Below are 16318 nucleotides of genomic sequence, written 5' to 3'. Positions count from 1 at the left end.
CCTCTGCTCCTGTCATAATCTCCTGTCTCTCGTCCTCTGCTCCTGTCATAATCTCCTGCCCCTCACCCCTGCCATCTACTCCTGTCATCCACTCCTGCCCCTTTGCTCCTGTCATAATCTCATGCCAGTTGCTCCACTGCTCCTGTCATAATCTCCTGCCTCTCGTCCTCTGCTCCTGTCATAATCTCTTGCTCTTCTGCTCCTGTCATAATCTCCTGCTCCTGTCATAATCTCCTGCTCCTGTCATAATCTCCTGCTCCTTGCTCCTGCCCCTCTGCTCCTGTCATAATCTCCTGTCCCTTTGCTCCTGTCATAATCTCCTGCTCCTGTCATAATCTCCTGCTCCTTGCTCCTGCCCCTCTGCTCCTGTCATAATCTCCTGTCCCTTTGCTCCTGTCATAATCTCCTGCCCCTGTCATAATCTCCTGCCTCAGCCTCTGTCACAGCACGAGCACATGTGTTTTTTATACAGCACTTTTCCACCTTTAAATCACTGAAAACACTTTACATCAAGGATCCACTCACGAGGGGGGTTAAGTGTCTTGCCCAAGGACACAACAGCAGCGTGTCGAGTGCGGGATTCGAACCGCCGACCTTCAGATCAGTGGAGAAACGCTCAACCGACTGTCTCTACTGTCTCTACTGTGTGTATATAATGAGTAATACAAGGGACTTTTACCTTTTAGGGAGTTCCGCCATTAATTCACTTGCGCTAATCTGTTTTTTAAAGATTAGCCGATTAGCCTAGCATGAATTTGAATGACCGCGACACAAAAATCCAGATCATTTCCATATTTTGCTTCTTTTCGACCCGTCCCACCGTACATTACGCCGGGATCCGCATAACTTTCATTCAAATTAGCGTTGGTTTCACCGAGCCAGACACACAGAAAACACGCTCAAATAATAATTAGTTTTAATGAGTTGACCTGGACCCGTCTGGCCGTAGCCTTGTTCCCGGGTTTGGCCTCGTAGTGGAAAAGTTCTGAGGGAGTTTGAGTTTTACACAGGGGCTCGATGGAAAGTGGTTGGCACCGCACCGCCACCAAACTCTAATGTTCTGTGAGCAGACTGTTTTTCCGTCCAAAACCACAGAAGCGGCGTACAAGACCTGAGCCTACGTCAACACTGCAAAAACAAGAGCCGCAAGAGTTAAAACGACCGCGGATCTGAATATTTAGCGCGATTCTGACTCATCTTTACTTACGTTTATCGAGTCTGCGGGTTAAAGAATCTGTACGTTAAGATTTTGAGTTAAAACGTGCCTTATTTTCGTCTCCAGATAAAGCCGTTACTGACAAACCTTCGCGTTTGTTTACGTTATAATTTGGTGTTTTGTCTCCAATCGGAAAGAAGAATGACTCTCTGGTTTGCGTTGCCAGTTTCGACGCTGAAATCCAGTTGTTTTAAGATGAAAATGTCTCTTTCTGATCTGATTGTTCAGTATCTAAACCCCAGAACCTGCAGAACAATCATGAATCAAGCGCTAGTGCGGCCTCCGCAGCTCAGGGAGTGAATTCTGGAGGGTTTTTTCAGGTTTTTGCTCGTCTATGTCTCTATTTGCAGGTTTAAAATCTGGCAACACAGGTTCAGTTGTAATTGTTGTACAGTTGTCCCTCGCTATATCACTGTTTTCCATATTTTTTTGGCGATTTCACACGCTTTTTTTCAATATGTTCAGACAAATTTACATCAACGTTGGATCTTGGTGTGACTCTGAAGTGCTGTACGTTTGCGATTTGTTTTCTCCCCGACAAAACCCACGTCGATGAAACATTCCGCACCGACAAAGACGCCGACGAAGGTTTGAACTTTGAGAGAGTTTAAACGAGCGAGAAATGTGAGAAAATGTGAACGCCTGTGTGAGAAAAGTGTATAAAGTGTGTGGTGAGGGGGTTTTTACAGACAAAAAACATGTGGAATAATCGTACAAAATAAAGCCGATACTTCGTGGATTTCGCCGATTGCGGGTTATTTTTAGAACGTGACCCCGCGCGATAAACGAGGGAACGCTTTACTTAAAACAAACGGAAACAAAACAGTAAGAATCAGCTCGTTTAATAAAATCCACGTCAAACGGTCTGAAGGCATCACCTGCTTTTCTCTATAAAGTTGATCAGCTTAATGCCATACTACGGGACATTACAAGCCAAGAAATACGATCTCCATAGAAACAAGCACGCTCTGAAACACGCAAAGTCATTTAAGTGTCTTGCTCAACGACTCCCGATGCCGTACTGTCGCGCACCAAACGCCGAAACTCCGACAGAACCGCCATCTCTTTATCTCAGTCGTTATCGGAAAATAATACGTTTCGAACACAAACCGCTGACGTTTCTTGAAATAGTTTCCACGTCCGCGGCCTCACGGCGAGTCAGGTGTGCGCGCATGTGGAGGAGGCGGCCCCCGGAGAAAGAAGCCCTCATTGTGCGGCGTGGCGGGCTCTTTCCTAATCAAGGGTCATTACGTGAGGTTAGTGCGCAGGTCTCCAGGGAGCCAGAGGGGATCACAGCCCAGATTACACCCAGACGACCCCTCACGTCCCTGGGCACCCAACCTCAGCCCTCCCTCTTCCGGTTACATGGGGCCAAATCGCTTTTATAGACTTTTTTTTCTTTTTTTTTAAACAAACCGGGGCGTTAGTCGTGATGACAGATCGAGTACAAGACGTCAAAATGTACGCAAAAAAAAAAAAAAACCCAAAAATTTAAAGCGCATTTATGACAGGGTTTTCGTGTATTTTCTAATTATTAATTGGGTTAGTGCTATAAATATTTAGCATAGTTTTACGTCAGTTAAGTGGCAGTTGGAAAGAAAAGTACAAAAATACAGGAAGCAGCGGTGACTTCTATAATGCCTATGCTAGCTACGTCGTTAGCGTCAAAAATTGTATCTAAAATGCGACGAGGAAGACGTTTTTCTGGCGTGAATTTAACAAAAATAAAGACGTTTTCTAATCATATTGTGCAATTTTTGACCTAGTATGATCACTAGGTAAGTTACGGATTTATCTCTACGTGTGTCATATCTGCTGCTCATCTCCAACCAGGAAGTAAAATTACAAACTTCACAGAAATTAAAAAAATAAAATAAAAATGTCCCCAACCTCACTGTTCGTGTCACTACTTCCTGTCCAGTTTTGTGTCTATGAGGTTTTTGTAGAGCCACGATAAAATAAATAAATATTTAAAGATCAGACAGTGGAAAGTGAGCTGCAGGTGGGTTAGGGGTCAGAGGTCAGAGGTTACAGGGTTAGGGTCAGACAGTGGACAGGGAGCTGCAGGTGGACGTCACTCACAACGTGCTAAAAACTACACAAATAAAACGAAAACTTCACGAGAGGACACATGAGAGGGAAAGGTTTGCGTGTCAGTGCTAACGCTAATGCTAATGCTAACTTTAGGCATAATAAATATTAAAACGACACCACAAACTGAAGTACTTTACATATAAAAATAGTTGCGTAATCTTTATTTTGAGTAATTTGAACTTTAATAGGTTGTTTGTTTTATGTTTTCTCATTTTAATAAAAGTTACTGTTAGCTTTGAGACCCCGTGAGCTAGCTAGCATGCTACTGCGCTACGTGCCTCTTAAATTGAACATAATTATAAGGTTAAACACTGACGCTGTATTTGGAATCAGCGGTGAAGATGCACTGCACCGATTTAAACCTAAAACGGCGTTAAACTCTCACATCAGGTTAAGTCTTTCCAGGAATTTCTGGAAGTAAATAGTGAGATGGAATTTACCGGAAAAAGCTCACGAACTAGAAGGTATGTGCCCCGGGGCAGAGGGGCAAGCGGAGGGGGGTAAGTGGCTGATTACACCTGAAATAGTCCCGGTGCAGAGCAGGAAGCACATTTGAACTCGCACTGCATCATGGGACCGACGGGATAGCGGAGGATTTACTACGCTAGCTAGCTATCTTTACTTTAGCATTTTCTTGGATTCATTAGATATTAAGGATAAGATGATAATTAGTGGTATTTAAAATCGCGTCGACCTTGAAAAAGCTGAAAAGACGTCAGCGGATCATCCCAGTCCTTTATCTCTCCGTTGGGTTTCCAGTTTCTTTTAGAATTGAGCGTAAAATCGTCTGGTTTGTTTATTATTTAATGGCTTTGCTCCGCTTTATTTGACCGAACTCCCGTCTGTTCAGATCTCAAACGAGGGCTTAAGGTCAACCGGCTAACTTCTGCTCGAGTCCCCGGGGTCAGACTCAAACACTGGGCTCATGGGGCTTTTCTCAGACGCCGGCCCCAGACTCTGGAACAAACCGCCCCCCCGATGTGCCACTATCACGGAGTTTGTCCTGTTTAAATCCAGGCTCAAAACATGTCCATTCAAACCGGCTTTAACACTCGGTGACATTGTACCGCAGGTTTGCACAGTTAGTTTTATTTCACGGTTTAATGTTTTGCATGTTTTTGTATTGTGTTGGTTTGGTTGGAAAGAACTTGGGTCACCTTAAGTGTCATAAATCGCTCCGTAAATATAGATAGATTGATTGTAACTACTTTTTAAACTTGTTAATTAACCGTTTCTGTATTTATTACTCATTCCAGTTAGAAATATTACATACGATGTAAAAAATATGGCTGTGTAACTGTGTACCTCCTGATAAAATGACATTTTCCGATAGAGGACCACATAAAATGATGTTGGAGGGCCACATTTCGCCCGGGGGCCTTGAATTTGACACATGTCGTTTAATGTGTGTCGATTTAATCCCTGATATTACACGGAAATACCTCCAAACAGTGAACACCGGCGACATTTTGGGGACTTTTTTACCATTCAAAAGATATACACTTAGTTTTGAATTGTTAGTTGCCACGGTAACGCTGCAAAATTTTCATTACTTTAAAAGCCACGGAGCTATACTGGGAAAAAATAAACGTTGGCTACTGTTTAATTTAACTAATTTGTGTAATTACTAAGAAACGCTGTTAACTGTTGATCGACGTTTACTCGAAAACCTGAAGTAAATTTGAAATGACAACATCTGGTTTGTTGTAGGCAGCGATGGAACAAGTACAAGTAGTATTTATACTCAAGTAAAAGTACAGTTACATGGCTAAAAATGTACGCAGTTATATGTACAAAACGCGTGCAAGTACTGCGGACAAAAACGGACTAAAATAAAATTAAAACGTAAAAAGTACACATGAAAAATACTACTCAGACGCTAGTTACACTTTACAGAGTTTTTGCAGGATTTTAGATCAGTATTTTAAGTAAATTCAAAAGTTTAAAGTTGAACGAGAAGAGGATTGGGACGTCTGGAGTCAAAACTAATCACAATTACACGGCTAGAATTTAGCGTCATTACAAAAACGAGCACAGGTTTATAAATCAACTCAAAAAAAGTACAAAAATCCACCTAAAAATCCTTTAAATTATCGTAAAGTGAGTGTTTCTAATGCGTTACTTTCCACTCGTGCCTTTGAACCAGCCGTACTCCCGTTAGCGCGTGGGTTTACCGTCGTCGCTAGCTCCTACCTTCCGGCGTTTGCGGTGGATGTCCCCGATGCTGTTGGCCAGGGAGTTGGGCCCGAGCAGAGTGGACGTGCTCTGGGGCCAGTCCACGGTCACCAGGGTGTGCTCCCCCATCAGAACCTTCCGGATGTTCTCGGCTCCGGTCACTCGGATCAGCGGTCTTCCCAAAAGGTGAGTCTTAAACACGTTCCCGTATTTCTGCCGCCGCGACGCGTGGAAACTCGAGCCCTGCGAGGGGGAAAAAAAAAGACAAAACGTGTTAGCGATTTTACAAAGGTTTGAATAAAAGCTGCGTGATAAGTTTTAAAAATGTGAAAATAAAATAAAAACTTAAGTTACAATTAAAATATTTATTCATACATTTATTAAAAACGTATAAAAGCGTATAGAAATAATTACAAGTAACAAAAAACTTGACTAAAACTAAACTTCCAGAACCAAATTGCGCACTCAAGCTAGCTAGTTTACCACATCTAAAGGCTAACAGTCACTTTTATTCAACTTTAAAAACATAAAATAAACAATAAACACTATTAAAATTCAACTAAATTTAAATAAAGACTACACAGTTGTTTTAAAATGTATAATACTTCAGTTTGTGGTGTTGTTTTAATATTTATTATGCTTCAAAATTAGCATTAGCGTTAGCACTGAGACACAAACATCTCTCTCGTGTCTCTGGTGAAGTATTTATTTTATTTGCGTCTTTTTTAACGTGTTGTCAGTGACGTCCACCTGCAGCCCCCTGTCCACTGTCTGACCCTAACCCCCCTAACCTCTGACCCCTGACCCACCCACAGCAATGAGACAGGAAGTAGTGACGCTAACAGTGAGGTTCCCAGGCGTGATTCTGCACAGAGATGATTTTATGCAATGCTTTTTGGGATTAATTTAGTTTATTTTACGTTCTCAATACTGTACAGAGCCCAAAAGAAATACGCTAAAATAATAACATATTAGTGTCCCCCCCATACTATTTATTTTAGGCTATTTTCCATTTTTTACTATTAGTTTTAATCATTAATTAAATCATATTGAAAGAAGAGGAACGATTCTAGACTAGCGAATGATTCTAGACTAGCGAGAACGGAATATTTTTTAAGTTAAAAGCTGCAAAAACTATACGAAAGTGTGTAGGGAAATGACAAAATAGTGTCCGAGATCTGATAAAAAGTAGTTATGAAAGTGTGAATTTAAATAATATGTTTGTAAACTCACAAGAATAGGTTTGTTTCTGACCTTAAAAGTCAAAGTTTCGTTAAGGTTAAGTGCCATTCGCCTGTAGTTTCAAAGATACTACAAGTTCGTATAAGCATTTTTCCGTTCAGTTTGGAGTTTTCTGCGTGTTTTTAAGAGCAGTACGACTTAAATCAAACCTGTTGCGCTTGTGTTTGCTCTGTAGTTTTAATCTCTGACACCTGCGGATCATTACGTTATAATCTGGACATTTTAAATCACAACATTCATCTAAAACGACGCAATAAAAGGAACAATTTGCCGACGTCCGCGGTGTCCGATTGGAGCTGACGTCGCCGTAAATCGTAAAGAAGTTCAGAAACGTTTCGTCCGGTTGATATGATTTATTTTTTCTTTTACTACAGTCACCGTAAACGTCATCACTACGAGCTTGACGTTTAAAATTTGTACCAAAACGACTCCTACTGAATTAACGATTAACGAAATGCGTATGTCACAGTGGGCGTGTCCCGGTGGCGGTGAAAACAGCAGATCGGTGCAAAAATGTCTTGAAAACAGGTGAATAAAGTTTCCTCAGACACGCAGGAAATGTCTAAATACAACTTCAGAGAGTCAACGAGAAGAAACAACTATAACGTGGGTAAAACCTCTGAAAAGTCGACTTTGAGGAGCCGCTCTAAAGGTCAAAGTTGATTTTACCGCGAGTTTTACGTTACCGTTTGGTGCCATTAGCCTGTAGTTTCAAAGATCCGCTCTAAAAGTTCATATAAGCATTTTTCTGTGCGGTTTGGAGCAGGCATAGTCCGTTTTTTTACCTTACACTTCTGCACATGTTTAAGAACAGTATATACAGCGGGTTAATTCAATGAAACCCGATTTCAAATGCCTCCAGGACAAGATCGGCACGGCGCTTAAGAGCGGAGGTCAGAGGTTATCCAAACATTAGACTTCACTACAGTAAATGAGATTTCTTGTCCCATGGGGCTGAAATAATGGAATCAAAACTGCTAAATATGCACAGAACATGCTAGGCTATATTTCAGCGCAGTTTAACCCTGTCGTCGCGCGCCGTAAAAACTTCACTTGCCCGTTTTAATTTTGTTCAAACGTATAATTCTTTGTAAAGTTTTCCGTTTTGTTGACGTTTCTTTAACTTTACAAATCTAAAAACAGAGCTACAGATAGAAATGTTAAACGTAAAATTCGACGTAAATGTATTATCTCAAAACGAACGTGACTCGACACAAACCACTTCCTGGTTCGTGCGCAAATGCCGACACATCGTAAACACTGTACCGTAGCGAGATCAGTCGAGAATAATGCGAGTAATTAGTCATAACACGAGAATAAACATGAGTATGAACCGTGGACTGTATAAAAGAAGCGTTCGGTTCCAGTCAAACGTAGCTCGTCGAGGCTAGCAGTTATAGCAGCTAATTTAGAGCCGAGTTCCACATTTGGAATTCCGACCGCGTGTATCGTAGCAACCGAAGAGCCAATCCGGAGCGAGGCTGTAGAAGATAATGCCCCTTTCCGCTCGCACAACTGGTTTAGCGTGAGGTAAGTGCTTAGCAACGCTGTCAATCAAACCTGTTGCTAACGCTAAGCAAAGAAGACGCCTGATTGGTCTTTTATTAATGTTTATATGTTGATTTATGCAGCAGTTACACGAAGAGATGACAGTTTTTCAATAGAAAGTGAATTGCAGCCAGAGTTGACGGAGCCAGAAGCGCGTCCATGATCACTTCCTGTTTGGAACGCAGTGGCTAGCGGGTTAGCTGTCCGTTTATATTTACAGTCTATAGTAATAACACAAGTTTAAACGTGACGACATCGAGTATGAACCAGGAAAATTCCACATCGGTTACTTAACTGTTTCTAAACTTTGATTTCACGCTCCAAAGTGAACGACGACTAGCTAATCTTATAAGACAAATAAAAACGTATCCAACTATAACAACAAAACAAAAATGATACACAAAAACAAAGATTAGAAATACAGAGCAACCCCTTGTACCACAGACTGATACTAAACACAGTAGTTACCGTACGCGCGCCCCCAGAGGCTAGCCCTGTACGCAGTTAGCATTTAGCCCCCCGAGTTCAGCTTTGACGTTGACCTTTTGCGCGCCGGGGGGTCACAGCGAGGGACCCCACAACTGTAAATGGGCTGTTTGAGTCAAAAGGATATCCCCCCAACCCCGACCGGCGGTGCCACAAACGCATCATTCACGTTCAAACACACAGAGCAGTCCCTAAAAGTCACAAAAAACATGAAAAATAAACAAACACGCCGAGGCTGCCGTGACAACACTAACTGGTCTGACCCCGGTTTACTCCAGAGGGAAGAGGAATGCGCCCACTGTCACACGCTGCTCTGGAAAAACGCGAAAGCAACGTATATATGCGCCTAGCGAACGTTACAAGATGCTAGGGTGGTTAGAAGTATAGAAAATCACATGCTAATCGATGCTAAAGCTAGTATGGAAGCTAGATACGCATTTGAGCAGGTATCGATACTACAAAAGTCACATTCGCAGGACAAAAATGTTTCCTGAATATGTTTAGACTGATGTTGAGCTGGATCAGAACAAATATACGGCCATAAAAAATACAAAGTACTACCATTTAACGCGGAAAATCACATTATATTGTCTAAAGAATGAGTAAAAAAAACGTAAAATCAGTATTGAGTATCACATTTATTCCTTAGTATCGTAATTGAGTTTGAAATTTTACTACTACTGTATATATTTGTAAGAATTTTAGTGTTACATAACATCCTTCGCTTTACCGTAGCAGCGTCATTCAAAAACGCTAGGCTTCGCTTCTACGCTAGCATGGATTAGCCACCTGTACGACGCGTGTATATTTTTGTAGTACTATAAGCAAAGCGGTGAGCCACTGCAAACCAGGAACCACTCATCCATTAACACACACGTTCACACACCGGAGTACACACACACTGGCGGTGAGGCGGGTTAAGCGCCTTGCCCAACGACACAACAACAGCATTCATGTGTGGGAGCTGGAATCACGCAGCCAACCTGTGGGTCGGTGGATGTGACCGAGCAAACAATGATGTTAACGTCGAGAGCGGGATTCCGGCGGCTAACGTTCAGATCGGTGGACAAACGCTCTACCAACTGAGCCGCTATGCTAGCATGGGGCACTTTATTGTATACTACGCTACAGCACACATCGAAAAGAGGTAAAAAAAAAACTGTAAACTTGTCTCTAGCTAAGATCACAATATACATTTGCCTTATGTTTTGTAGCGACGTAACTCAGCTTTGTACGGTAGGAATGACAACGCGCTAATGTACAGAGCGGCTGTTGCGCGAAATGGGGAGAGAGAGCGGGTAGAGACATTCAGCAAATAGCCGTGGATGTGACGCAAACCAACAAAGAACAACAAGCACTTATTTTTTACAATACTTCATAGTTTTCATTATCCAAACTAATTTTTATTTCTATTTTAAGCCTGAAAAGTAGCTCAAAACTATTAGCATGCTAACGTAGATAGCCTACTGTATCTGTAACGCACTTTTCATGTATTCTATGGGTTGAAACTGGACTAGTCTCGTCACGATACTAAAATTTCGATACTTAGGAAAAGGTTCAACACTCGATACCACTTTTAATACCAAAAAATGAACAATAAACGTGATTTTCCGCTGTTTTTAAGTTACCACGCGGTTTCGTATATCAATATTTCTGTCACGTTTATGGGATTCCAACATCAACACTTGTTCATGTGCGTACCTATTTTCGTCACTAGCTTAAGTATCGATTCGTATCTGGTTTTTCGATACTTTTGACATCCCTAAACTGGACTCGTGCCATTGTGATGACACTAACGTTAGCCAGGTTTTTGGTTTTAGGCTATCCTCTCATTGAAATGTAGCCTAGCTTGTCATTCCTGTCTGTCCCAGCTCATATCCAAGCGGCTCGCGTCTTGTGCGTTTTTTGCTCCAAATTGAGGACAGATGCTCGCCGCGGCTGCTCTGTTGCTTGTTCCGTGTGATTTGAAAACCTCTGCTGATTGCCAGACTGCTTTTATGGATGAAAAATGGCGCTAATTAACATCCCCGCGCGAGCCCCGCCTTCTCCAGGAGCAGTTGTAATTGCGTCTAAGCTACTTCAGATGTTAAGACCTTTTCATGAGGTGTTGACGGTAATTTATCTGCACGGCCACTTCTGCTTTGTTTTAAAAATCAAACTTCAAATTCGGTTACGGCTTTTCGGGCTTTAGAAGTGATGATCTGAGTCAGTCTTTAAAGCGTCCGTTTTACGCTACGTTCCGATGTATGTTATAATGTCGTTTTCTCGTCACAAACAGACCTGGAGTTGTGTTTTTTTTGTTTCATTCACACATGTTTAACGCACAAACAAACCTACATATTTAGGCTTTAGTCTTCTCTCAAACTGAAAACACTCCGTTCCACCTTGTGATGTCATCGAGTGGTAATCCAGGAAGTGCTCCGCTGTGTTTTTCAACTCCACACACCTTCATTTCTAGAATCATTTGGATCATTTCAGGTCTGGAGTTGCCGATCTCTACTGAATTAAAGGTAAAAGGAGCTGTTAAAACCTGTGGAAAACGACCACTTGATGACATCACAAGGTGGAACAGAGCGTTTTGAGCGTTGGGGATGTAGACAGACTAATAATAAAAGGTTGCTCAAACATGTGAATGAAACAAAACGCAATTCCAATTCAGTTTTTGAGGAGATAACAGCGTTAGAACACGACTTAAAGCTTCACGAGACTCGATTTTCAACCTAGACTTAGCTTGACGTTCTACTTTGACCTAGCGTAGCATGTTTTTGTAAGTAACTATATGCATAAAAGCTAACAGAATTTGGTTTTGAAATTGTCATGGTCTTCAAAATTGTAGCTAACGTGGTGTAACTACAGCAGCGTAGCGCCCCCATGTGAGCAAACAACATCATCACATTCTATTTATAACATAACAAAATGCTAACGTCCAAACATCGCGTCAACCGTTTCTGCGCAAACATCAAAATCCACCTGAAATAATCCGGTTCTCTGATTTGAAAGCTACATTCTTGTTTTGGTTTATCACTTTGAAACGGTATTAAAAGTCCAGAAAAGTTACACAGTGTATTTTTAATAATAATTTGGATTTATATCGCGACTTTACAGCGCATTCTTCAGTCACAGCGCTATCGTAGCCACAGCTGCTTTGGGACAGACCGACAGAACGAGACCGCCGTTCTGCACCGTCGACCCCTCTGACCACCACCGCGCAAACGCACATGTCAAAAGTGTCTTGCCCGTGGACACAACAACAGAACTCGCTCAGAACCTTCCAAATCTGAACCAGGACTAAAACTATTCAACAAAACTAGCTCATTTTAAACAATTTGCAGTGATCCAACGTTTTTGCTCAACATCTAGCATGGTAACAGCGCACCTTCTGATTACCGCGCGGCGTCAACTCTTCATAATCCGACGCGGACAACGCACAGCGGGTTTATTTTGAGCTGCTTATGCGATATATCTGCGCTGGGGTAAGACACATTTCGCGCAAATACATGGAAAAAATGACGTACGGGCCTTTTAAGACGTCGTTATTATAAACTGTTCCCGAGAAAGACGACTGAAACTGTATTAAACGTCCTTCAAAGTCGCCGCGTACTCGCTGTTTTGCCTGTGCTTTGACCCCGTCGTGTTTTCACAGCTCCGGTGACCCTTCCTCCACGGACCCTCCCAGAGCAGGTCGCGTAGCCCGGGGGGAGTGTGCGGCAGTGGGCTTGTTTTCCTCCTCCTCTCCCCTGCCTCGTTGCCACATGGATGTAGACTGGTTTAGTATGTCTGCTGGCCGCTCGGGGCAGAGGGAGTTCCTTGGGCTGCAGACAAGGCGTTCTTTCTTCCACTACAGGCACACGGCAAAAACTCTCCAGCCAAAATGCAGAACAACTGGATTTGAGCTAAAGCCACGGGTTCCAATGTTTTAGCTAGCTCAGCCTAAACTTTTACTGCGGCGCTCGGTTTCAGATGATGGTCGCGATTTATTAAAGGGGACATGTTATGCAAAATTGACTTTTAAGAACACGTATTAAACAAAATTGATGTTTTTGACCTTTTATACTGTTGTACCCGCTCCAAAAACACGCCTGGATCTAAGGAAGTACCGAATATGAGATACAAGTCAGGGCTAAAACTTGTATCGGGAAGGTAAAGATACGAAAAAAGTCACATTCCCAGGACAGAAATGAACCTTTCCTGAATATTTTTGGAATGATCTTAACCTACCGGGCCACTATTTTAGCATCGCGACAACGCTACCTTGAGTTGTGTTTTGTATTTCTCGTTTCATTTACCCAATGTCGGCTTCCCTGAGAACAACAAAAACACGAATCCAGTCGACGAAACCATCTCCAGACTCATAATGAACGCGCGGCTCTATTAGCATAGCGTTCACGTGGGATGAGGACTGCGATTTTTTACTTTTCTAAACGTTAATTCCCGTTGCGGACAGCAGAGGGCGCTCCGGTGAAGTTCCCATTTTTTACATTTTGTTTTATAATTTAAAAAAGGATGAAAAAGATATTGATTTAACATCTTTTTTTTTTTTACGTTAGCTAGCGTGTCCCATTGCGCAGAGGAAGCAAACACAATAAACTCTTTGCTATATTCAAAATCTGCGCTGTGCAATGGTCTCGAGGTTTTAGCTGCGGCGTTCGAATGTCTTTCCCCACTTTCCACCCTGTTTTCTTTGACTTTTGCTGCTGTCCTGTCCTGAAGAAATATTTAGCGACAAACTTATTAGCTACCAAACATTACAACCGCAGAGCTAATAGAGTCCGCTACCTGCCCTGGACATGTTATTCCTTTGCTTCGAATGTTCCTCAGTGTGGCATTAAATGGATTTACACTGCATTGATTCAATTCCAGGCTTTTTGTATTGGTAAAAACTTTGCCTCCATGGATTTTAACGCCACGCAGTGAAACATTTCCGGCCAGGCAATAACATATCGATGCCGGCAGCGCGCGTTCCACCTGAAAAGTTACATAATACGCCTTTAATCCTAGTTTTAAAGCAGACCTACTTTTCAAAATCGATTTTTCTGAGCTTTAAAACATGTTATAGTCGTTTCTCCTTCACTATTTCCTCACCTGAAGTTGCATTTGGGGCGATTTGTGCATCTTTACGCAATCTTTAGTCGCTTATTTTCGAGATTCATTTTGCAGATCGACTCCTGTTTTCACCGCCAACGTCAAATCCCGACTGCTCTGCGCTTCTGTACTTACTTAATTTTATTTTCTTAATCTGCGGTAAGATTTGGCAGAGTCATATACATATTTTGGTAAATCTGGTACTCGCTAGCGTGATCTGCAGCTAACCATAAAAGAACCAACAACTTTAGCGACATTAGCTCCCATTTGGCACCGCAGTTTTCGGATTTGTTTCTTGTAAAAAGTCGTTTTAGATGAATATTGTGGCTTAAAATGTGCAAATTATAGCACAAAGATCCACGCACCATAAGTCTATAAAAAGCTTCTCTTATTTCCCAAATCTGAAGCTACACGAACCAAACCTTTAGCCCTGAAGTCAACTATTGTGTTCACTTTTCCACTGCCCTGTATTTTCTTTCTGTACGCAGGGATTTCATGTGCCCTATTCCATCGTCTGTGGAAAAAAAATGGCCAAAAACAAAAGTGACAGAGAGAAATATGTGCTTATGCGTGTGCTGGCCAGGGGTGTGGTCAGAAGTTAGCTTTAAAAAGGTGAGACGTGAGCACAGCTAGCTAAGCGTTCCCCCCGGAGTTAAAGAGCAAGCTATGGAAAAGTCAGGAAGCTAATGTGATTTTAGCATGAGGAATATAGTGCAAAAACAGCTTCTAATTGTATGTCACTTTAAAGGCCCTGTACCTGATTTTCCTCATGCATCCGAGTAAAAAAGGTCAAAAAGCAGCTCTTGAGGTCAAAATAAACTCATCCTGGTGAATAATTAGGATGTTCTGATTGCATAAGGGTAAAGTAGGTAGGTATTAACTTTAAACCACCGCAAACTGTTTAAAATTAACTAGTTTTTCGCGTTTTTATGTACAAATCTGGAACAAAACTATGCGAAAAGGAAGAAAAAAACAGGACTAAACCAAGATTACAGTCGGGATATTTTCACGATACGACGAAATCCAGTGACAAACAGTTCAAACGTTGCATTATGTCAGGATCGGACCAGGATCGGACTACTTTTGGATCTAAACTAGTCTGAAGAGGATTTAAACCCAGTCTAAATGTCCAATGACTGGACTAAACCACCCAAGTCCAACCCATTTTAGATCAAATTATGCATTAAAAACATACTCCACAAGAAAAAAAAGTACACTAAAGACTACAGCAGCTCTTAAGAAATAAAGATGCACTGCGTAACCTTTCAACTAGGGTGTACTCTACCTCCTTGTCTCTGTAGAAAAGTAGTTTTTTTTGCCTTTAATGTTCTGCAGTACGGTATTAAACATATAAACGCAGATGTTTTCGATCTAAAAGTGGACTAAACTAAACTAAACTAAACTAAACTAAAAAATCCTGGTTGTTAAAAGTTCCCATTCTCTGCAATATTCCAAAAATGCATTTTCCCTCCAAAATCCTGACTGTAGCTTAAGCGCTCTGAACACTAGCTAGCGAAAAAAAAACCCCAACAACGTCGAAAACCAAAATTGCTACCACAACATCACGGCTTATTTTAACCGCCGGGGTCACGGGCGGCTCACACTGATCTGAGCTGAGAAACATAAAAAGGCTTCGACTAATGATCGCGCGCGTAAAGTTTTTAAAGCCACACTTTTTCCCTTGGGGGGGGAAACGTTACCGCGGCAACTAAGGAATACCACGCGGGGGGAAACACCGTGAAGCGATTCCCAGCGCTCCTTTGATTTTCGAGCCCGGAGCGTTACGTATACTTAAATACGGTTGTATATCGTGCGGCCGTAAAAACGTATACGTGTAAAACGGGGCTTTGAAATCGCCTCCGCAGCAGTTTCCATTCGCCGAAAACGACACGGGCTAATTTGAAAATATGATGTCGCCACTTCTGACAGAAAATGACACGTATTCCCTGATGTGTTTTACATTCTGTACAGGCTATTTCGCTTCGGAACAGTTGACTTATTTCAACAAGTCGAACAGTTTAAGTGCTAATGTGGCGTGCTGCGGCTGTGGCTTTCGTAAATTATATAACTATTAAAAACAAACGTTGTATTGTCATCGATCTCACCTTTTCGACTAGAACAGCAGATAAACCGGTTTTCCTGAAAGAACGACAGTACGGATGGATCGGATAGTGATCAGTCGTGGAACGTAATGAAGTACAAGTAGTAAAGTTGTGTATTTGAGTAACAAAACTGAGTACTTTATCCACTTCTGATGCTGATCAATATTGACTGAGGTATTGAAAAGTCGCCATTCGTACGCAAAATAAGTTTTAGAAGTTTACGATTTCGTTTATGTGCAAATAAAATCCGAGTTCATCGAAGCCAAAGTCAATCGCAGTCGTCGAAAACTTTGCAGAGACTGGTTTGAAATGAACTTTTTAAAAATACCGATCACTGAGATGCACTGATCCGGATTTCGTAACCGATACTGAA

The 16318-nt window shown here is 41.9% G+C and overlaps 1 protein-coding gene across 1 annotated transcript in view; it reads right to left on the bottom strand.

Annotated features, from left to right (window-relative positions):
• Nucleotides 1-16318, bottom strand: part of LOC117386328 (cytochrome P450 26B1) — a 52678-nt gene that overhangs the window by 21242 nt on the left and 15118 nt on the right. Inside the window, exon 2 of the mRNA XM_033983673.2 lies at nucleotides 5504-5728. Coding sequence (XP_033839564.1) covers nucleotides 5504-5728 — 225 coding nt within the window. The remainder of the gene's footprint in view (nucleotides 1-5503; nucleotides 5729-16318) is intronic.

This window comes from Periophthalmus magnuspinnatus, chromosome 18 (genome assembly GCF_009829125.3).
Source record: "Periophthalmus magnuspinnatus isolate fPerMag1 chromosome 18, fPerMag1.2.pri, whole genome shotgun sequence".
Classification (NCBI taxonomy): Eukaryota; Metazoa; Chordata; class Actinopteri; order Gobiiformes; family Gobiidae; genus Periophthalmus; species Periophthalmus magnuspinnatus.
Note: the sequence above shows the minus strand (reverse complement) of the source record. Positions and strands in the feature narration are given on the sequence as shown.